Genomic DNA, 23361 nt, shown 5'->3' on the forward strand with positions numbered 1-23361 from the left:
CACATTCACGTGTAGACATCTGCAAAGAGAAAATGAGGTTTGTGGTTCTCAGAAGCCTGAAAACAGGTCACATTTTGTTCTGCCACATGAAATACATTTGTGTCTCTTCATGGAATAAATGAACTAACAATGCAACTATATAAAAAATATATATACATTTGTAATTCATTCAATTATCATTAATCCTGCACTATATAAACAAAACCATGGTTGAAGGGAGACCTCGAGTGGAATAACCTCTGATATCTGATAGGCCCCCATGGCGTTCCTCACAAAATTGTGTTGTGATATCAGTGCAGTGTGCCCAGATCAATTTTTTTGTAAAAAAAAAAAAAAAAAAACTCAACACAGGTGCCTATTTGAACTACACCAGGTCTGTCAAAGATGCAGTTCTAGACTTTTCCCATTTCCTGTGCTTCTAACAGAAAACCACAAAGAAACACAAAAATATGACTGTTTTTTTTAAACATCTAAACAATTAAGTGATCAGAACTATGTAATTACTTCCCCCAAATGTAATAATATATAGCCTACACAGAGTTTTAAAAAGGTTTTACCATTTTATCAACTAACATGTGCTTCATAGCTTCAGACAAGTGATTTCGTATAGAATTACTCATTCAGCAATCATTTTCAGGGGACCAGCTACATTATGAATACATATTGCCAACATAGAAGTGGTTACAATGTTTTCACCATTTACAGAAATAAAAACTATTCACCCCTAAGAATTGCATCTTTCAGGGATTGAACTCAAGAGTGTCACTGACAGCACTACACTGTTCCAATCCAAAGACTGGGTAGGGTCCTCATCATGCTCTCTTCTGTATACTTTGAGTCATAAGATAGAACCATGACTTAAATACCTAGCTCAACTACACATTTATCTATCTATATCTAACAGTAATCACAGAATTCTTACTTTTGTTTTACAGAATGTCAGAATTTTAATTTTAAAAAAAGGCAGAATCCTGACATTAATCCCAGAATTCTGACTAAAAATTTAGATCTCAGAATCCTGAGATTATTGTCAGAATTATAATAAAGAAAAGTCAGAATTCGTAATTAATGTCAGAAAAATTATTTTAAAAGATCAGGATTCTCATGTAAAAAGTCTGATTTTCTGTTGGTTTTTTAATATCCTGCATTACATATACTTATGTACCATGCCCCCCTGCCTGTTGTTCGTGGGACCCCTTTGTGCCCGCTACTTTAAAAAATCCTGGAAACGCCCCTGCGCTGAATATCGCGTAATTAAAAAGTGCCTCAAAACGAGCACATGGCGTAGTTACAGTTTGCATTGGCGCGGTTATCACTCCGCCGTATGTAGTTATTAGAAAATGTGACGTTTCCTGAGGAGGTATCGTGTGTCAGTTGAAGCAGTGCGGTCTGGTCCGGCTGTGTGTTGTAACTGCCGTTTCCTTCAGCTGACGTTAGCCGTGAGGAGGAGCTGTTTCTCAGCACGACCACACCGACCGAGTTACCACGGCTGCTCACTGCTGATGAGGCTGCTCTCATGTCGACTAAAAGGCCAGCGGCGACGGACAAAGTAAAACTTTCATTTCCTAACTTTCCCTAAAGTCTTCAGGGGCCACTTTTTTAGCCACATTTTTAAAGACGCGACAAAGCGCCCAGCAGCAACGCCCCGCGGCGGGTGAGTATACTCCAGGAAATATAAATCGAAGAAACCAGCCTGTAGCATCTGTCAGCAGTTAGCAAGAAAACTTTTACCTCGCTCGAATATGTTGCTTTGGGACTGCTTGTGTTTGTGTGTGGTTAAAGTAAAGGAGCGCTGGCGTGGGGAAACGTTTTAGCACCTGCTTTATCCTCTCCTCAAATAGCCAGATAGAGCTCGTAGCTTTCTCTACACTTGCTCGATAATTGAGCAGACTGTTGAAACGTGTGAAACTCTGGCTGTCTCCAGCTCTTATCACACTTCTCTGCCATGCTTAGACCAAACTGGTGGCAGCAGTTTGTTTGATAGAGGAAGCTGCCATGCAGTTCTGCCTTCTTCACAGGATCTATGTTAAGGTTTTTGTTTTTTTTTTGTTGTTTTTTAAAAAAAAAAAATTTAAATAAGTGATTATTTCTTGCCTAACAAGTCACGTGATCAGAAGTGACACACACGAGGACCAGCTGATGATTATTAGATTCTATCGGCCTGTTTTCGGTTAATCGATTGGAGCGTGGCAATGGGTTTTGTGCGCCTCTGACTGCCTGCTGCTGATAAGTCCTCACAAGGTATTTTAATGACTAGATCGTTGATGCAGGACCTCCATATCCAGTCAAATACATCACTTGTGTAGCACTCTTTTTCTTTTCTTTGTTTTTTTTTAATTTTTTCTTGCCTATTATGCTTGAGGTTTATGGTACTGGCACATCCGGATTTTCCCAAGGAGCTGCCTCCTTCTGTTTTGGACAGCTGCCCAGGGTGGGTCTTCCACTTTAGCTTTGACAAATGATTAAAGCTGCTTTTTGTTTGCATGGATGGCAGCCTGACAGAAATGGCCTCTAAATCCATTCCCATGCATATCAAGGTACAGCCCTGAGATCTTTTAGGGTATATTATACAGCTTTTTTTAAAAGATTTCTTTCTAGACAGCTCTGGACAAGATGTGGAAAAAACAAGACTAAATTAAGGTCAAACAACATGGCAGAGGTATGACATGTGTGATAACAAATGTGATAAGAAAGCTATCAGAAAAGTTTTCAATGTTGTCATTTAAGGACCTTTTTTAAAGAAACAACATAGATTAGTTAAAGCTGCCGCTTAACAATTTTAAAAACCTATAAAAAAAGCTTTCCACCATCAGTGCTAAGTCTCATCGCAGTTTGTGAAATGGTCTTAACCTCTAATCTGTTTTTGTCTTCCTGGTAACACTTTTCCCACACTTCTTAACATGTCCCCAAATACGATTTTTCCTCTGTCCAGTCTTGCATGTAATGCTGTAATAACAACAACCTCTGCATAGCTTTTTTTTATGTTGACTATATGGAAGCCTGTTTATTGATTTTTTTTTTTTTTTTTTTTTTTTTTTTCAGTGGCATAATTTTTTTGTCATCTATCAGTCAATCTTTTGAGTTGGGCATGGGGTGGGCAACATAAACAATATACGATAGAAACGATATAAATTTGGCCAACGATAGAGATTTTGACTATTCCGCTCTACTGTGATAGCGCATGTTGATGATGTCATCAAGCTGCTCCTGTTTTGGTCGAAAGCATCACAGCGGCTAAAACCATTATCATCTGCAAATTATGCCGGGCGACAGTCATAGCAAAGAGATGAAGCACTTTTGAAATATGGGGAAAGCCAGAAACTGCACTTCCTCCACTTCTGTAACATTGATTCATTACTGTTGAATTTTCTCGCAGCTGCCCTATTCCCATGTTGTTGCAGTATATTAATAACTAACCTTGTATTGTGGATGAATAATCGCAGTTGTTCTCCTGACTGAAGTTTGCCCCGTGTATAGCATCCTGCTATGCGATTGCATTTGTCCCTAACCACCAGAATCCCTCACGTTAACTTTTATCGAGTGGAAAAAAAGTTAGCTGTGTCGCTAGCAATCACATAGCACAACATTATATACCAGGTAGTCCAACTTCAGTAACCCTGCAAACGCCACTGCTGTTTAGTTTTCTGTCTTCATTTATGTTGGAAGTGATAGAAGAGCTGTACGTTTTAATTAGTTTCAAAAATCTCTCAGTTCATGCGTACATGTTAGTTTCAAAGTCCAGCTGACTGATGAAAAAGTGACATCTCACCTTCATGAGGACAAACAAACTACTTCTTTGGGACTGTTTCACATTTTTCTATTAGACTGTGTTGTCGATGCAGACAATATAATACATGTACAAACGAGAGTAATTTTGAAGCTGGTGACAGATCATCCTAGCTGATAGAAAGGTGGAATATCAGGTTAGATTAGGAATGCAGGTGTACCACAGATAAAGATGTTCAGATGCAGTTGTTTTAAAGCAAAAGCGTGATGTTTTGTTTGTTTGTTTTTTAGCTTCCATTGGGGTAAATTGGTTAAATATCCTTTTTTTTTTTTTTAGTTCACTGCACCATAAAATATACAAAAATAAATATAGCCTAACACTTAATTTAGGTTATAGAATGGGATCTCAACATTGGTTTGCTGTGCAATTTAAAGTTTCCTAGAACTGTAACAATTAGACAACCAAAAATTATTTAAAAACTATTCAGATAATTAAATATGCTTTTTTTTTTTCTAAATCTCCTTTCTAAGCTTCCAAATTTTGAATATTAAGCACACCATCAACAAAACAAATGTCATAGTAATCCTCCTTCATTTATAAAATGAAGTTGTTAGTAATGACACCATCCATCTATCGGCCCGTCCAGCCAACCCTGGATGGGTCGCCAGACTGCTACATAAAGGGGCAATTTAAGCACCACCCATTATCCTAACCTGCATGTCACCTTTTGCCCTAATAATGAGATAAATGTACTTAAATCCAGCAACAGGCTTAGTTCGCATCTATGGAGGCATTTCATACCGGCTCCATAGTGTAGTGGTTAACACACTTGTGTTACATGTGACAAGTACAGTTACAAGTTCCCTGGTTTGAGGCACAATTCCAGCCTCAGGAGTCACAAGCTTGTAGTGCCAATCCCAGTCTCGGGGATTAAATGGGAGGGTTTGAGGGTGGAGCCATTAGACAAGTATAACATGAATTACAACTTGTATGTCGTGTCTGCACTATGTGTCTTTACTCTTATTTTAGGTTGCGTAGTGGTTAGTACTGTCACCTCACAGCAAGAAGGGTAGTGGTTCTACTGGCTGTCTGAGGCCTTTCTGTGGGGAGGTTACACGTTTACCCCGTACCTGTGTTGGTTTTCCCCAGACAGTATGGCTTCCTCCCACAGTCCAAAGACACACAAGTTATTAAAATGGTTATTGGTGGACCTCTGAGTCTCGGCAGCACTTGGATTCTTACACTGCAAGTAAAGAGTTCAGATCTCCTACATGAAGCCAGCATGTAATACGTTTATTTTAGAGCGGTGTACATCCAGTGAACGAGGAGGACCCTTGGTGTTATTGATTATGAAAGATTTGCATTTTGTAAGGCAGTAACAAGGACATGACTGCTGCTGCTTCTTCTTTTTGATGCTCACAGCTAATGTTTTCTTGCCTAACACAAGAGATCATACTGTGCTATCAGAGCATCCTTTTCACAGCTATACTAGGTTTGTGAAGTGCTGTATGACTGTGCAATTTACCTCAAACTTTACATTTTAGAACAGTGCCACGCATATCATGTAATGCATTTTCTTGATGTATGATGATGTGCCATTTTTTTGTACTTAAATGAAACGCAATAAGAACGTCTCTGATTAGCTGATAATAATCTGCAGAAATGTGCTGACACAATCTTCACTGTGGTTTTGCTCGACTGTGTCACTGTGACCTGTTTTAGCCGAAGCACATTTCGTATATTGGCTCAAGCTTTTCCGTCAATTTAAAAAGAAAAAAACAAACAACATAAACAGGGTAGGTTTTTTCTTTTCTTTTTCTCTTTAGTAACATGTGGTCCTGTTATCTTTAGGTACATAGTTGCCAGTTTGCTATATGGTAGCAGGAAAAACCTTCATTAAAAAAGAATACTAATGCTAATAATGAATAAATTCTTTAGTGTATCTTCGTAGATGAAGTATATTGGCCCATTTTCTGAGCACTAAAAACAGTAACTGGTCTATTTGTAAAACTGGCTGCAAGTCCTAGAAGGTTAATCCAGTGCTTTTATTAAAACCATTGATTTAAAACTGAAAGTTTTTTTTTTTCTCTATTACAGAGTACTTTTTGACTTGTCATAAATGAAGAAGCACATTTTTCAGTTTCTTTTCCAGTGAGACACAATACAAGGACTTTAAACTCCTTTAGATAAACATGATTTTTATTAGTGAACATCTTAACAAATGTAGTAATTAGGTTAACTTATATAATGACTTTTCCAACATTTTGCTGAGGATGAAACAAAAAAGAAATGCTGTAATAAATTCTACTTTAAAGGCTGTAAAGGCTCTCTTGGAGAGAAGAAGGACAACTACTGTCTAAGCGAAAACCCTTAGTGATCCCTCATGTGTCAGAAGTATCGGAACAGCTAAGACACATTTTTCTCTAAACACCACATCTCTGTGGCTTTCGAACCCAGAAATAAGCGGCACCAAAAATTGCTCCACCCCAAGGATCCGGTCCCCTGGCACAAACAGAGTAATGTAGTGTACGCTGTTAAGTGCCTGGAGGATTCCTCTGATTTATACATCCGGGAAACCAAACAACCTCTGGCTAAGCGGATGGCACAACACAGAAAAGCTAACTTGTCAGGCCAGGACCCCATGGGCTATTTACACCGACAGATCAGTGGACACTCTTTCAATGATGAGGATGTAAACATCCTGGACAGGAATGAACACAGGTTTGAGGGGGATGTCAAGAAGGCCATTTACGTGAAAAGAGAAAGATAATCTCTGAATCAAGGAAGGGGCCTAAGGGTATATCTTTCATCATCTGCATCACCAATGCTGTGATTGCAGCCATTCCTCAACTCTGTGAATAGTACACATGGTTACTGATCAATGGTCTTTGATCAGTAGTTGTTGATCAATGTTCATGACAATTTGCATATTAATGATCAAGAAACTGACCTCACAGCCCATGTTTGTCAGTGGTGCTAGTTTCAGTCATTGTGCAAATGTACTGTTTGTAAGATTGGAGAAACCTGCAGTCAGCTGAGACTGAAGGGGTCACTTGGATGAGTGACAAAAGGTTTCTCGCCCAGATAACCAGAATCAGCTTTTGGGGTAAAGGCTCTAGTGTTTACTTCTTGATTAAACTATTTAGATGGTTTTGTAGTCACTTTAGTTGTTGATCTACATGCATGTGAGCAGTTCAGCCACACTTCAAAATTCACATCATTTCCAAATATTTGGGACACTGATTAAAAGATAAATAACAAGCAGTGTGCAATAATTCATATTTACACTTTATATCCAAGTAAAAATACTACAAAGAAGAAAAATTATGCAGAATTTCAGTTGCGTGCTAACACGTTTCAGAAACAACACTTTTCCCACTGTGTTGCATCACCTCTTTAACAACACTAAGTATATGGAAGCTGAGTGAAACAGTTTTACATTGTTGCTTAATTCAGCAGTTGCTTAACAGTTTGTAGCCCTCTTTGTCATTTGTTTATTGTTATGTAATGCACTATTGGGTGGCCAGTATGGACTGCTGGCAGGGCAGTTTAGTACCTGAACTCTTACCACAGAATGGTGCTGTTGAAATATGTGGCCTGCTGCCTTTTGCTGGAAAAGATTGCATCTGTACACATACTGTTCCAAAGTCACTGTAAGTATATTGTTTGGCATTAATGGTGCCTTCACAGGTGGGCGAGTTGCCCAATGTGTGTGCTCTAATGCCTTCCATAACATCACAGATCCTGGAAAAGGATTTAATTGGTCAGGCTACGGGACAGTTTTCCATTCAGTCCATTTTAAATTAGCCTGAGCCCAGAGAAGTTGGTGTGTTGTTTGCATTTGTTTTGTCTTTGCATCGGTGGCTACAGCGAGGAGCCATGCTCGCTGATGGTAGCTTTCAGAAGCGCTTCTGAGGAGATTTCTCAGTATTTTAAACAAGGTGTGGAAATACCACAATTTTTTTTCCAGTATTACGCTATAACATTTCTAAACTACTTCTTACAGTTTTTCACAGAGTGAACTCCATCCATCCTGTACAAGATGCTCTATTTCTTCTCGTTGTGTTTTTTTTTTTTTTTTTTTTTTTTTTTTTTTGTGGGCCCTATCTGGACTTTTTTTTTTTTTTTTTTTTTTACAAACCTGTTTCTGACCTGAAAAAAGTTAAAGGATTACACTAGTTTTTGCTTTGATGTGATGTTGTGGTGTTTTAATCGGTTATATGGTTTAAATGTTTATGTGGAAATGGAGTGGCAGTTAACCCCCAACAAGGAATTCATGAAACCTCACAGTAGCATTTAAAGTGTGCAGTTTGCCCTCCTGTTTCTTACAGAACTGCCTGTGCTTGGACTCACGCAGAGACTTTTCTGCATGTTTCAACGTGCTAAACTTTTGGTACCTTCACACCAGTCATTAACTTCTTTTTTTTTTCTTGGCATCTCATAGGCCAACTACAGGGTTTAGGGCTCTGGCCTGAAAGTTTTCTAAAGGGCAAAAACAGCCCCTCCTCCATGTTTCTCTGTAGGCTTAGTGTAGTCCTATAATCTTGTTGGAGTTCTTTCCCTGGATTTCTCCAGACAAATTTTCAACCATCACATCCATGTAGGTCGAATTTAGACTACAAAAGGTTATGTCTGTTTTCTTATGTTTTATTTGAAATTAATCTAAGCTGTCATATTTAGTGTTGGGTAAGTTACTTTAAATTAGTAACTTAGTTACTTTTGATAGAAGTAACTAGTAATATAACTAAGTTACTTCAAGTTACTCGTTACTTTCAAAGTAACTAGTTACTAGGGAAAGTAACTTTGGTTTTACTCAGAATTCTCTTGTTAATGTGTTGCTTCTGTAACTGGATACCCAGCAAGAGTGCCAGTCTTCTAGCTTGCTTACTTGCCACAAGTGCACTGTGCCACCTACCAATAGAAAGGAAAAGATAATGTGCATATTTCCACGAGAGAAATCCCACGCCTGGACCGTCGTTGACCGCCGCCATGATTCTAGCCTACATCACAGCGTCATGTGCGCTTTTTACATCCAACACAAAAACTGCAGTCGTGGTGCTTTTGATTGTACTCAGAAATTCTGCCCTCTGAATAGGAATATGTAGGTAAAACCAGACTGCAGATAAGCTGCATACAGGGCTGGACTGGGACAAAAAATCGGCCTGGGCGTTTTGACTAGAGACCGGCCCACCATTATAGGAAAAATCATAAAGCCTTTGATTGAAAACAAACACTGTTGTGACAGTGATGTACACTGTCTTGATGGTATATATGCATCAATCTATCAATCGTTTGTTGTAAGACTCAGATAATTATTTTTTTTAAAAGCTAGACATTGTAAATGAGAATAAGAAAGAAAAGTATTTCTTTGTGCCCCCCTCTCCCTGTTAATGCCCTACCTGGCCCCTGGCAACACTTTGCTAGACCCGCCCCTGCACAGTTACCAGCAGCTGTCAGCTACTTAGAAAAGGATCCTGGTGTTATTTGTCTCTCAGAAACAGTTCATAACTTCCCTTCAACTCATTCATGTTAACTAAAAGTTAAACCTGTTTCTCCATCACCTGTTCAGCTCTGATGATTCAGTAAGGACATCTCCTGGTTTCATCTTCATGTTTCCCTCTCACCACATATCCAAACGGATATCATGACCAGCAGCTTTTACAGCTGTGGCTCCAGCAAACATCAGCTGATACTAGAAAGTAATATTAAATAAATTCTAACAACAGCTGATCAAGCTTAAACGTGCTGCTGTTGTTTAACACGACATCTGCTGGTTTCTTCTTTGTGGCGCGAAGTCGGCGATAAAAAAACAAGAGAGAAAAGCCGATCAGCTGATCATTGATCAGTTTCATGATTGAAGTAGAAACAGGAGAGGGAGGGGGCGAGAATGAAAGAAGAAGAGGCAGCTGTGCAGCAAAGACACAGAATAACTCCAGCTTTGTGTCTTTTTCATTGTAGCTGAAGTCCGGGACAAACGGTGTTCCTTTTCACCTCAATACAAAACGTGTGATATTTTTTCTGAATACGAGACAATTCTGTTTTTTAGGGGACGGTTGGCAACTCTATTTTGTTCATAAGGTTAATTATTAAAGTTCAACATCAGTAACATAGCACTCGCCCAGCTGTATAGAAACTCCGTCATGATAGCTAGTACGCAGTATGAAAAAGTCAGCACAACAAAAATAAACTCCACCTAAACTTGGTTTATATCTGACCCAGATAGACTGCAGGTCATAACTTCTTACCTGAAGTTCAGTTCACCTGACACTCGGACCGGCGGCCACCTCGGGTCTCTCCTCTTGCCTCCCCTTTCCCTCAACCACCTGCTGGCCTCCACCACTTGCTAATGTTACTGAATCTGTGGAAGCTCCGCGATAGCCACCACACGAAGTAACGAATAACGAGCCTATCTAAATCCCAGTAACGATTAACGCGTTCCTGATTTTGGCATAATAACTAGTTACCGTGCTCGTTACCACAATGGTAAATGGTAAATGGCCTGTATTTATATAGCGCTTAATAATAACGTAGTTACTGTAACGCGTTACTTAATAACGCGTTAGTCCCAACACTGGTCATATTGTTTGAGCTAATACATGGTTCTCAGTATGAACTTGTCTGATAGATCTTGTTGATCTCTGTGGTGAAGAATCTAAATCTGTAAAACACAAACATGAACACGCTGCTTTAAGAGCAGGAGTTTCAAGATGGCCGTTACGCTGATCTTTATATGGTGGATTCCTATATTAAATATGCATACCCTGACCTTTTGTGCTTTTTTTTTTTTTTTTTTTTTTTTTTTTTTTTTTTTTTTTTTTTGTGGACCAGTAAAAATATACTGATGGCCTAGTGTTGAGCACTGTGCTCTGATCTGCATGATTTCTTTGCCATATTAGACATAGCCCCTCAATCTCACAGAAGCCCCTTTTACCTACTTTTCTAATCATTGCTTTAGGAGGAGCACCCAATCCGAATAAAGTATGGCTTAAAGAGAGGGTGGTTTTAAAATGAGAGGTGCAAGTGAGGGGCTGCTCCAAGGCCCAGTATAAGATGAGCTTATTTTGAACTTTGCAACACTATTCCCAAAAATATGCAGATGGAAATGGGTATAATAGGGCTAATCTAACAGACTATAACTTTACATGTCAGTTATTTTAATTTCAGACTTCTAGGTTATTGCATGTTTATGAGATTGATTTTGTGTGTGTGTGTGTGTGTGTGTGTGAGAGACGTCACTGTCGTCTGACTTGGTGCTCTTTGCTCACTGTTTATGGCCACATCCGTGCTTAAAGCAGGCATTTCCATCTCAGGGTGTTTATCGTGGATCCTGATTTTGCACTTAGTCTTAAGCTGCTTATTATAGTCCCAGATGGAGAGTTCAATGAGCGATAGAGTGAAAGAATGTAAGACTTGTCTGAATGCTTTTCTATGCAGTGGTCATATGATACATCTCCGCCATCTTTTAACTGTTTTGATTGGACCTATTCGACCATTACAAATGAAAATGTTACATCCAGCAGCTACAACACAGTCCGTGTCTTATTGAGTTAGGAGTCTAGTGTCCTTATGCTAAGGTAAAAACAAATTCAAGTATGTAGAAAATAATATAATTTGCTCAGAGAATTTGTAACTACGTTAAAGCTGTAGGAACATAAAGCATTGTCTGTGTCAGAGTGCGTGTCTTTAGTCGGAGAGGAATTTAAAATGCTTCCTGTCACCGTGTCAGCAAGATGAAACCACTCTTCCGTCACACACAGATTAGCCCCACATTGCCATTCACTGTACAAATCTAAGCCTGGAAGGCACTTAAAACTCTAAAAGAAGGAATGCATGTATCTTGCCAATTTTCACTGTAGTTTAATAGAACATGAGTCTATTTAGTCAGACTATATGATAAAGTCTGAATATTTCCTGCAGGTTTTAAATGTGTCCTTGATTCAACACAGCTGATCTAAATAGTTAAATTACCTTCTCAACATGTGTTGATGTTTTCCCAGAGGCCTGGTAATGAACTAATCATTTGATTCAGGTGTGCTGACCCAGGGTGATATCTAAAACCTGCAGGACACCGACCCTTGAGGCCTGGAGTTCCCCACCCCTGCTCTAGTATCTAAAGGGGTACTTAACAGTAAAAGAAATTTCATTGGTCCTTTTTGGAGTTCAAAAAGATGTTCCTACATAAAACAAAATTTTGAAGACTGATTGCATTTTGCCCTTTTACAGACTAACAAACAATTACACTGCAGAGAAAAATAGCTCTAAGACTGATCTTTTGTGACGTGGTTAAAGGTTTAATGTGCCTTTTACAGTGCTCTGAGTGTAATGTTGTGGTGAGGTTGAATGCTGCGGTTGGTGTCTGTGGTTACACGGTCATGTTTAGCGCAGTAGATCCGTGGTTAGCATCTTATTTTACAGCAAGAGGGTCCCGGGTTTGAAGTCTAGCAGAAAGTCTGAACCCTTCTGTTTGGAGTTGTCATGCTTTCCAAGATGTTTGGTTTCGCATGTGTTGGCCTAGTAAACAGTTCCACACAAGATTTTTTTAAAATCACGAGTTTTACCAATTGCTTTAAAAAAAAAAGTTTTTTATATTTTTCTGTTTTTTACTTCAGATGATCTGGAGCTGGCAGGTTGAAGACTAGCTAATGTCTGAGCACTGTCCCGGATCTGAAAAGTTTTAGACCGCAGATAAGTCCTCTTCATGTGTGAAGAGGACTTGTCAGTGTTGTTATTTGAGGGAAGACGGAGTTCATGTGAAAGCATCAGAAAATAAATGCAATTAGAGCAGGGCGATATGGCCAAAAATATTTATCACGATATATATTTGAAAATTTGCGATAACGATATAACCGACGATATAATTGATGCGAGACAAAATACAACTCCACAACATTACTAGCGCAAAAAGACAACCTTCCATTTATTTTCACTTAAACAAGAAGCTGGTTTTTATGTACATTAAAGCTTTATAAAAATGTAACAGTGCAAATGCAAATTCCTTGCTGAAAGTTTAACCAAAAGGCATTTCCAGTAGAAATGGGCTGACATATCCTGAGCATAACCACGTATAATATGGTTATATGGTTAAAAAGAGGTGCTTTGCAACATTAAACTGCAGTGTGCAGTACGCATTTTTCGGACCATAAGGTGCACGGGATTATAAGGCACATTAAGCGAAACAAAGCAGTCAGATAAATCAAACTTTATTAAACTCATTCTTCTTGTTTCCTCCACTTCTGTACCATTGATTCATTAATGTTGAATTCTCTGCAGCTGCTCTATTCCCATGTTGTTGCAGTATATTAATGACTAACCTCGTATTGTGGATGGATTATCTCAGTTGTTCTCCTGACTGAAGTTTGGTCCGTTTACAGCATCCTGCCATGCGATTGCATTTGTCTCTAACCATGAAGAACCTTCACGTTAACTTTTATAAGTGGAAAAGTGTTAGTGTTCGTCCTCCAGCTTCACTGTTTATGTTATGCTAACATAGCTGTGTCGCTAGCGATCACGTAGCACATCATTATATACCAGCTAGCCCAACTTCAGTAACCCTACAAACGTCACTGCTGTTTAGTTTCCTGTCTTCATTTATGTTGGAAGTGATAGCAGAGCTGTACGTTTGATTTTTTTCAGAAATCTCTCAGTCAGAACATGCAATATCATGCTTAGGTAACTAGCGAAACTAGCGAGCTAACTTCCGCTAGCTTCCTGCTAACTTCTAACTCCGTTAAATGTAATAACTTTTGTTTTCATGGATGCCTTGAAGTTAAACTTTATAGTTACACCTGGTAAAGCAGCAATGCTGATCGTTTTATTAAAGATGAAAGAATTTAGACAGTTTTTAACTCTAAGTGATGCTGCAGTGTTGTTTGACCTGAAGCATACGGAGTTTAGGACCCAGATTACTCCCAGATTTAAGAGCATCTTAGTCCGACAAATACGACAATAACAACGGCCGCTTGCATGTTCTGCAAAAAAATGTGCTTTGTTGTGTATCTGACGGACAAACACCAAACCAGTTCCACATCACTGAAGTTGCACCATTTTTACAAACCAATTCTGGTTCATCTGTTTCACTCAACAATCGGCCATGTGCGTATGAAAACAAAGGCACTGCGCATGCGCGTTTTACTCCCATTCTATCGCGATATTTCATTTTCCTATCGTTGCCTAACATTATACCGGTATTACCGTGAACGGTATAATATGGCCCAGCCCTAAATGCAATTGTAATTAAATACTTTAAAATCTGCTGCTTGGACTGGAGAACGGTAACTTACATTATCTTCACACTGTAGTGGAGCCAGAGCTCTAATATTTATCTAAGACAGGGTTGGGGAACTCCAGACCTTAATGGCTGGTGATCCTGCAGGTTTTAGATGTGTCCTTGATTCAACACAGCTGATTCAAATGGCTAAATTACTGCCTCAACATCTCTTGTAGTTCTCCAGAGGCCTGGTAATGAACTAATCATTTGATTCAGGTGTGTAGACCCACTGGAGTTCCCCACCCCTGATCTAACATATGCAGATCTTTACATCTTTAGAAACTTGAAAGGCTGTACACAGAGAGTTGGTCAAATACTGGTCCAAACGAGCTGTCTCTGGGATTGTCTGTCAGCACACTGCTAAATCCTGCTCTTGTAATTCCCATCATTCAGTAACATCTGACAGAAGTCTGCTTTAACCAGCACCAAGTAATTCATACAGACGGTATATATGCAACTTTTTTTTTTTTAATTCATTTAAAAAAAAAAAAAAATTAATTTTATTTTTTTACAGTTGTGCATTTCATTGATAATATGGTCGGTCCCCCCCCCCCCCCAAAAAAAAAAAAAAAAATCCACTGCACACTAGGCCCTGCCATACGGCACAACATTTAGCAACCACTGGATTTGCGTAACAGAGCGCCTGTCTTTGGCACTCCACTTCTAGACTTCTGGTTCTTACTGATGAAGACATAAATGTCTATGTGGCAACTATAGTTTTAGCAAATATGAACAACCACAGGACTAATTAATACTTTAGCAGTGAACTGTTTTCTATAGTACATAAACACATCTTGTTTTCCTGGTGTGTGCATGTTTGCGTTTAACCTACAGCATGTACTGAATAATAATAATAACCTTTACACAGACACAGTAGTTCATTGGTACTTTTGCTCTTTTCATGATGAGTGTACCTTTTGAATATTAAACGTGTCATATATTGTAGAGTTTCTGTGTTTGAGGTTTTTGGATAAGACATGTACTAAAACTTTACAAGAGTTATGTTTAGTTCTAGTTTTGTACTTTTTCACTCCACTCTCTGCTTAATTTCTGAAGAATAGAGATATGACTATGGCTTCACTTTTCCATTTATATTTATTTATAAGATTGTTGGCTGACTGAGTTGTTTTGTTCATGTGTTTCAGAAATTAAGGCCTCACTATGTCTGATGGGGAATATGATTACCTCATCAAATTTTTAGCCCTTGGTGACTCTGGCGTGGGGAAAACAAGCTTCCTGTACCAGTACACAGATAGCAAGTTTAACTCAAAGTTCATCACTACAGTCGGAATAGACTTCAGAGAAAAACGAGTGGTGAGTCGGTGCTCTTTCATTCAGCTCTTCTTCTTTGGCATCAAAGCAGTTTAGGAGGACATCAGGTGTGAGGGAAGTGACCTTAAAGAAAGTCCAGCAGACCCAAAGCTGTTTCCACTTGATTACAAATCGACAAACAATGTTTAAAACACCAAAAACCTTGAAAGACCAGATGTTAGTCACTGGATAAAACAAATAAATTTAAATTGCAATCTACTGAAAACCAAAGCAAAACTATTTTGACGTTTTGAACACACTTTCTTAACTTCATAAAAGATTTAAATATAACAGAAAGTAATTATGAATAATTGTAAATGTAAACCATCAAGTGTTTGGTTTGTTATGTTTTGAATGGACTCAGTTTGCATTTGTTTTTGTTTTTTTAAATAAATAAGAGCTGTTTGCATATGGATAACCATGTACAGCATTAAGACAAATGGCTTCCTTTTTATTTTCTTTTTTGTTTCTGACTTTCTGTTTTAATGTTGTCAGTGTTTTTGAAATCTTAATGAACATATTACTCCACTCTCACGCTGTACAGGAAGCCTGATCAGGAGCTTAAACAGATTCCCAGATCATTCACTCCACGTTACAAAAGCCTACCGGTGAATGTTGCAACAGAAAGTAATGACTAATACTGCTGAGAAGCAGGCAGCACCCTCCTTAAGAATAAACACTTCATACCATTGGCAAACAGCTGAGCACATCTCATATTTACTTTAATGCTGCTGACCTTCAGCTCTGAGAAGAAAACCTGCTCCTGTTATATGTATCGGTCATTATCTTTCTTTTCAATGCTTGGTCTGAAGGATTTGAATGTACCTCTTTTTTTCTTTTTTTTTTCGTTAAACATAAAAACTTTACTTTTAAATATAAATGAGTGCACAGCTGGGGAATATTTTGTTTTTTTGTTTTGGGGAGATGAACAGAAAAAAAAAATTTTTTTCCCCAGCTGTTTTTTTTTTTTTTTTTTTTTTTTTTTTTTTTTTTTTTTAAATTAATACATGGGGTAACTGCACTTCTCCATCAGACACCAAGCTGCAGTTTTGCTCAGTACACTGTGTTTAAGAATGGAGGAGGAGGAGAAGCCGTGATGGAGGATACACAGGCAAAAGTTTACATCAGAGGTGTGAGACACAGCTGGAATATAGAAACCACAGAGGAAGGAGGACTTTTGGAACAACTTGTCCTTATTATATTCATAAGTTGTTTCAGCTGTTTAAGGTGTTCAGAGTTTTTGCACCTCACCATTTGTGAGAATTTTAAAAGAACAATAACATCTTGAGAGTGATGTAGATTTTATTGAAAATATATATATTAAATAAACTGACACTGGTATCAAGTTGTGCTGTAATTTGACTATAACAAACTATTCATGCAACTTCAAAATGAGGCTCAAAAATCAGGAAAACATTTTCTTAAATGTTTGCTGCCTCAACTTCTTCCTCCCGGTGTCTCTACTTGCCTACTCCTCTGCTTGTATCTCTGGTGTGCGGAGACACAAGGAGTGGAATCATAGAGAGAGACGAGTTCCCACTTCAAGCGTTAAGTCACATTTCAGCTCATCCGGCTGCAGGACTGATGAGCTCCTGCCACGGGGAACTGTCCGTCGTCCATCTGTGCTCACATGAGTCATTACTCCTCCTACAGTGTGGGTCATTATTTAATCAAACTTGCACACAATGAGAGCTCACACAATATAAACTCATTATCAAGGTCACATTTGCTGTTTTATGGGCAGTTGTCTCTGACCTTCTAATTATTAAAGTTTGATGAATCTACAGTTTTTGACAAACTCTGTAAATAATTGTGTCAACTATCCATCATCTCAACGTTGGCCATAGGTGATTAGCCCAGGAGGAGCCTTCTGCTCCTGGTTCATGGTTCCTGCTTCTCCAGGAAATTTTAAATGTCATTAACATAATTTTCCCTTTAGTTTCACTGCACTGATTTATGATGGAAATGTCAGAATTTTTGTTTAAAAAAAAAATGCAGTCATAAAAAGCACAAACTGGCAGTACTCTAATTATTCTCACATTTTCTCATTTAACATTTAAACGCTCTGTCAACACTCATAGGCATGATTCAATGATTCATTCCTCTCTCCCATTTTTAGTTTGACAGCTCTGATTTGGTATCTGATAATTACATTTACACGGATCCCCTGTTCATAACTTAATTTAAACTTTACTTTTGAATAGTACAAAACTCCCTGCACAGTCATAAATATCAGGATTATCATAAGATTCATTAGCAAACAGAAACACCTCTAAACTCCTCAAACTGGCTGACAACTAGCTTGGTTTTCAGACCTTTTCTATCATCGTCTTTGTTTTGTTTCTTTTTCTCTCCCCCCTCTTGTTCCTACATGGTTAATGGGGTGGCTATATCCTCAACATCCCAGTTTAATATCTGTTAAATTAAGTATATGTATATTTTTCTGTTTCTAAGCTGTACAAATCACCTGGTCCAGATGGCACATCAAGCAAAGGACAGAAGATCCACATGCAGCTGTGGGACACTGCAGGACAGGAGAGGTAAACTCTGTTCTAACTTCTTGATCTCTAACTTTTGTTTTTCTCCATTAAGTGTTTTTTCTTCCTCTGATTTCAGGTTTCGAAGTTTGACGACTGCTTTCTTCAGAGATGCGATGGGTTTCCTCCTCCTCTTCGACCTCACAAACGAGCAAAGTTTCCTCAACGTCAGACACTGGATGAGTATGTGTCCTAATGTGTTGAGCTGAAAGCACATTTTTAGTCATGAAAATGGAAGAATTAACAATCAGTTCACCGCTGGTGTAATTAATAAAAAGTGCACCAGTCACTGGATATTTACAAGGGCACCTGTAGATGCCCTTCTACTGATTTGTAAAGAAAGTAATCCAGATTTTATTTCTTGCCTGGCCTTCATCTCTCCACCAGGTTTTATGAAATTCAGCTCTGTAGCTTTTCAGTAATCTTGCTGACAGACAGACAAACAAACATCCACGTCGGCTCTGCCTTAGCAGAGAAATAATCTGTTTCTTGTTGACTGTGCACAAAGGCTTATTATGTCCGACTCGTGGAGTTTGGTTTTAGACCCAAAGTGTAATTAAACTTTTAATCTCCCTCTTATTACTCTTTCCCTACTCTAACCCCAGCTGTATCAACTAGTACGTGAATGAAACCTTGATGTGTTTGCCACTATTTAAGATATTTCCATGGAAACACAACTTTATGCATTTAAAAAAAACAACAACCTCTGATCGTTTCAGGTCAGTTACAGATCCATGCATACTGTGAAAATCCGGACATCGTTCTGTGTGGGAACAAATGTGACCTGTCGGACCAGAGAATGATCAGTGAAAACCAGGCTCGTGAACTCGCCGAGAAGTACGGGTACGTCTGTCTGCCTGCCCGCCTGTGATCCATCTGTACATGAACCTCTCCCTCAAACATTTGCCAAGGAGGCAGTGGCCGCTTTGTTTGCCAAAGTTCATGCAGGACAATGTTGAACTAAATTAGTCCTCCTTGAAAAACAAATATTTGTGCACACGTGTAAAATATCCTGCTTGGGACCCATCAGACACACCTTTACTAAAAATATAAACGATGCATTCAAGTATATGGCATCTCTGCCCATCTGCTCTGAATGTATATGTGACATGCTTTGAGTCCTCAAGTAGAGTAGAAAAGCACTGTATGACAATCAGCCAATGGCCTTGGCAATAACTTCTCATTTATATCTATAAACGGCATCATGTCTACCTGGCAACCACCTAACAAAATGACATTTATACAGTCGAGGACGACCTCAGCTTTGCAGATGTCCCACAGACATTTCTCCCTTTTTTTTTCTTTTTTTTTTTCGTATTTATTTTAAATGAATTTATTTACTTTTAATATAGTCTGTGCCATATTTATCTGTTCATTTCTGTTTACTTAGCCTAGCACGGCGAAGGACACTGTCTCAGCTGAACTCTGGACACGCGCACACATACATATACACTGATATGCACACACTCATCCCCCCCTCCCTTTCCAAACGCCTTCGACGCTTATTCCCTTCCGATGCTGCACCCTTTACCCACCCCTGTTGCTTGTCATGTGTTTCTTTGGTGTATTAAGAGTTTTTTTTCATGTGCTATGTGCAGAGGTGTTTTTTCTGTTCTCTAACTGATCTCCCTGTTGGAGCTCAGTCTGGGGGGAGTTATTATTTCTCCTCATCTTTCCTCATGTGGTGCATTTCTCCATTGTTATACCTCTCTGACCTGTCTTCTCCATGTGATGTTTTGTGTAATGTATGTATGGTCGGAGGGTAAGATGGTGCCGCCATTGCGTGCAATAGGTCGACAGCCTTATGAAATTTCCCCTTGTGGGACTAATAAAAGGTATATCAATTCAATTTATATAAACAATATCTAACACCCTTATCTCAGTGTGGTTAAGTATATCAGTTAACCGACTGATCAAACAATACTGTAGCAGTCCGTGTACTGTCGTATTATTATATCTGTGTATTTTAATAAGTACACAGCAGCAGATGGGTAATCCAAAGATGAAAACGTCTCCAGTAAGTCAGTAAATGACCTTTTTTTGCTGCTAATTAGTTTAGAAATAACAGCGTCAGGCTGTTTCAGGAAAACACTTAGCTCCATTTCACAAACTTAATCAACATGCTTAGTTCCACAGCTCTGCACATAAAAACTAACAAAATCAATACTCATGTTCTCAACTTCAGCTCCATGAAAGTCTTGTCCTGAACGCCTTCACTGCGTCAAAACGGCGATCCTTCAGCTTGAATTTCATTTTGGGGTGGAGTCGGATCTGGCGAATGGGGCAGGTGGGGAGGGTAAAATTGTTTCGGTGTGCCCTTCTGTGAGCGGGGCGACGTTCAGGTCGTTTCGATGAATGACTCTGGACCAGTGTTTCAATGACCGATTTTTATTATTATTATTATTATTATTATTATTGCTTCTTATGAGCAGAGTCACAACTTTTTAATTGCACTCCTACGTCAACAAAGGTTTGAGCTACACTATAGCTGCTGTCTTTGATCCCTGTTTTGTAACTGAAAAATGTTTCCGTGCAGAATCCCGTATTTTGAGACGAGTGCTGCAAACGGGGATAACGTGAGCCAGGCCGTGGAAGTCCTGCTGGATCTCATCATGAAGAGGATGGAACGATGTGTGGACAAGTCCTGGATCCCCGACGGGACTGTCCGAGCTAACGGACCCTTCACCCCAGACCTCTCAGAGGGCTCCGACAGAAGCAGATGTGCATGTTAGGTTTATTTTAAACATCTGTGTTCATAGTGTGGGTGGGAAATGATGAAGAGGTGGGAGTCTGTATATTATTATTATTATTATCATTATTATTGTATGCTCTGTGATGATCATTTGTGCCATTCAACCAGTGTGTTACACATTTCCATCCAGTTTGTCAGTGCTGAGTTAAATGCCTTTTGGATTTGGGCATTTAACTTGAATTGATTTAATGAGTCTTTTGAATGATTAATTCATGCTGGTTGTGATTTTGGGATATTTATTTCTTATGATGAATAGCTTAAATTTCCAGATCATATATTCAAAGGTGAACTGCAATGCCACAGGTTTTATGAATATACTTGCTTTAGAGATAAATTAGCTATTTATGGATCTTTAGGTTATGTTCTACTGATGCTCTTCTGAATGTTAAGCTGTAATCTCACCGGTGCCACAGCAAGAGGAAATGTAGCTCACAGTGACCATCCGGTGTTAGCTAGATGGACAAGTAACACTCTTTAATTTCCTTCCTAAATCTTTGTGCTTGTTTGCCTGCAAAATTACAAAACTCTGTTTCACTAAATCATCTAAACTTTATTATGTACAGTTAAGTCCAATAATTACTAAAAAAAAAAGTACATTCAGTAGTTAGAATGAATTAAATAAAGTGATTTAAAACAGGACAATAACTCAGGAACGGGGATGATTCGGGTTATCTATCCTGCGGCTGAAAACAGACGGTTGCAGAAAATGTTTAAAAACAAACTTTTGTGCATATTTGGACTTTTTTGGGCTAAACATAATACTCAGTTTTATATTTTAAGCTAAAATATCAGTGTGTGGACTTTCAGATTACTTTTGAGGAATATTTTGGAGACTAAAAATGATCAAAATGGCTTCTGATTAAATAAATGCAGAAGCCTGTTGTTATCCCAATAATAACACTTGTGTCTGAAGAGAGGCTTTGACTAATTTCCTGAATTTCACCCAGATTTTCAGATTTATCATCATTTGTAGTATTCGTAAAGTCCCGAAGACCTTGACAAATAAATATTTATTACTCCAGAGGGGCGTATTACGAAGCAGGTTCAGCATATCCAGGCTTCCCTGGCGTTGCCTGGCTGAATAAAACTTAAAAACCCAGTGGTGTGGTGGGAAAATCAGGCTTTCTGCTTCAGACTCTGAGCACGCTCGCATAAAACAGCGTTTTTGACAACTTGTTTAATGTCTGAAGCTTTTAAACATTCAAACGCTACTCGGTGTGTTCAATTCCGATGATTTCCCATCACTTTAGTTTATCGGCAGATTAAACCGAATGTAAATTATAGAATAACTACGATAACTCAAGAAGGATGTTACCTAGGATTTTCAAACTGTTTCTACTGCTACTACTGAAAATGTCAGATGAGTTCAAATCTCAGTGAACTTGACCTCGAAATCAGAGGTCAGAGCTTTTAATGCGACCTGACTAGATTACTGTGGTAAAACAAAAGTTTCTGCTCGTATTTACAGTATGCTCCAAGTGCTAAAGGAACACATTTCACACATGAAAGCTGCAGAGCCTTACCTCACTAACGCGAAGCCCAGCTGTAAGGTTACAGCAGTGCTAACTGTGCCTCACACTGTTGCTGAAATTCAGGCGGCTATGCAGAAATTTCACGTTGGCTGCTTGATCCAAATCTGCTGCTAGTCTGTTTCACACTGCTGGGTTTGCAGCTACTAGATAACAGGTTAGAAAACCGATCAGTTACATTTTTAGGCTTTATTCACCATGTTACAAAATAGTGTTCACATTGATCCGGTGGTAGACTGAAGTGAAGGGAATTTAAATATACTAACTCAAACTTTATTTTACTGCTGAATGTGATTGTGATAATTGGAGATTAACGATTTCCTGCAGGATTACACTTGGTCTTCCATTTTGCTGTTTAGATCTCTATCACTTAGTCTTTGTCTAAAGTTGGTGATACACCGGAGACTCATTTCTATGCAGAATTAGAGGGAAATCATACATCAAAAGCATCTTTTTATGTGAGTGTACGCAAAGCCTGAAGCAGAAAGTTAACAAAGAAAGCTGATACTGCAGGTTCAGGTTTTGTTAAGCTAGTTAACGCCAGAAAAGCCTGGCTATGTTGAGCTTAATTTGTAGGAATCCCCTCTGGCTTGTCCTTTGACTGTGTGTGGATACTGTTTATTTATCAGCACCTGTGGATATAAAAACAAAAGCACCTGTCGCTGTTGCTTAATTCTCAGCTCTTTCTTGGTTGCACACTGTTGCTGAATGTGTTTAAAACTGATGCGCTCGGATGCTGTATTATATTTAGGGCAAAAAAATGGGGCTTGCACTTTAGTTTACAATCAAGGTATTCATTTAATCTTTCAGATCAATTTTGTACCTCTGATATTTACATTAAACACTGAAGTTACATTTTATTTATGAAAGTTTGAGAGTGATGTTTTAGTTGAGTCACATTATTTGTCACCGAAAATGAGATTTGATCACATAAGAAAGGCAAAACTGAAATGTGTCATTGTCAGTTGTGCCATACTTTCATATGCAAAATGTGTAAATTATATCCAGAAATAAACATTTGTATTTATGTATCTGACTGTTTTATTTAATTATTTTCCAATTCTGAGTATAATTAATACCAGATGCTTGTTATGTTATCTGTGCCAATATTCAAACATGCAACACTGACACTCTGATTTAAATTCACAGATTTGTACAAAACCTTTCAGACATTTAATGAAAAATTAATACACATTTCTTTAGCTTGTTGTGAGTACACGAGAGATGGATTTTTTTTT

General features: G+C 38.5%; 1 protein-coding gene across 1 annotated transcript; it reads left to right on the forward strand.

The window, feature by feature from the left end:
* The first annotated feature begins 1300 nt into the window (after positions 1 to 1300).
* rab27a (RAB27A, member RAS oncogene family) lies at positions 1301 to 23154 on the forward strand. The gene is made up of 6 exons (XM_080885730.1): positions 1301 to 1654; positions 15140 to 15308; positions 17760 to 17845; positions 17922 to 18025; positions 18562 to 18685; positions 20379 to 23154. The coding sequence occupies exons 2-6, from the start codon at positions 15156 to 15158 to the stop codon at positions 20572 to 20574; spliced, it is 663 nt and encodes a 220-aa protein (XP_080741856.1). The 5' UTR covers positions 1301 to 1654; positions 15140 to 15155; the 3' UTR covers positions 20575 to 23154.
* The last annotated feature ends 207 nt before the right edge of the window (positions 23155 to 23361 follow it).

This window comes from Rhamphochromis sp. 'chilingali' (genome assembly GCF_963969265.1).
Source record: "Rhamphochromis sp. 'chilingali' genome assembly, chromosome: 6".
Classification (NCBI taxonomy): domain Eukaryota; kingdom Metazoa; phylum Chordata; class Actinopteri; order Cichliformes; family Cichlidae; genus Rhamphochromis; species Rhamphochromis sp. 'chilingali'.

Excerpts from the sequence above, each read along its gene's own strand:
- rab27a (XM_080885730.1), top strand. The coding sequence starts at position 15,156 with ATGTCTGATGGGGAATATGATTACCTCATCAAATTTTTAGCCCTTGGT. Across the intron at positions 18,026-18,561 it reads CAACGTCAGACACTGGATGA|GTCAGTTACAGATCCATGCA; the intron begins GTATGTGTCCTA and ends TGATCGTTTCAG. Across the intron at positions 18,686-20,378 it reads GAACTCGCCGAGAAGTACGG|AATCCCGTATTTTGAGACGA; the intron begins GTACGTCTGTCT and ends GTTTCCGTGCAG.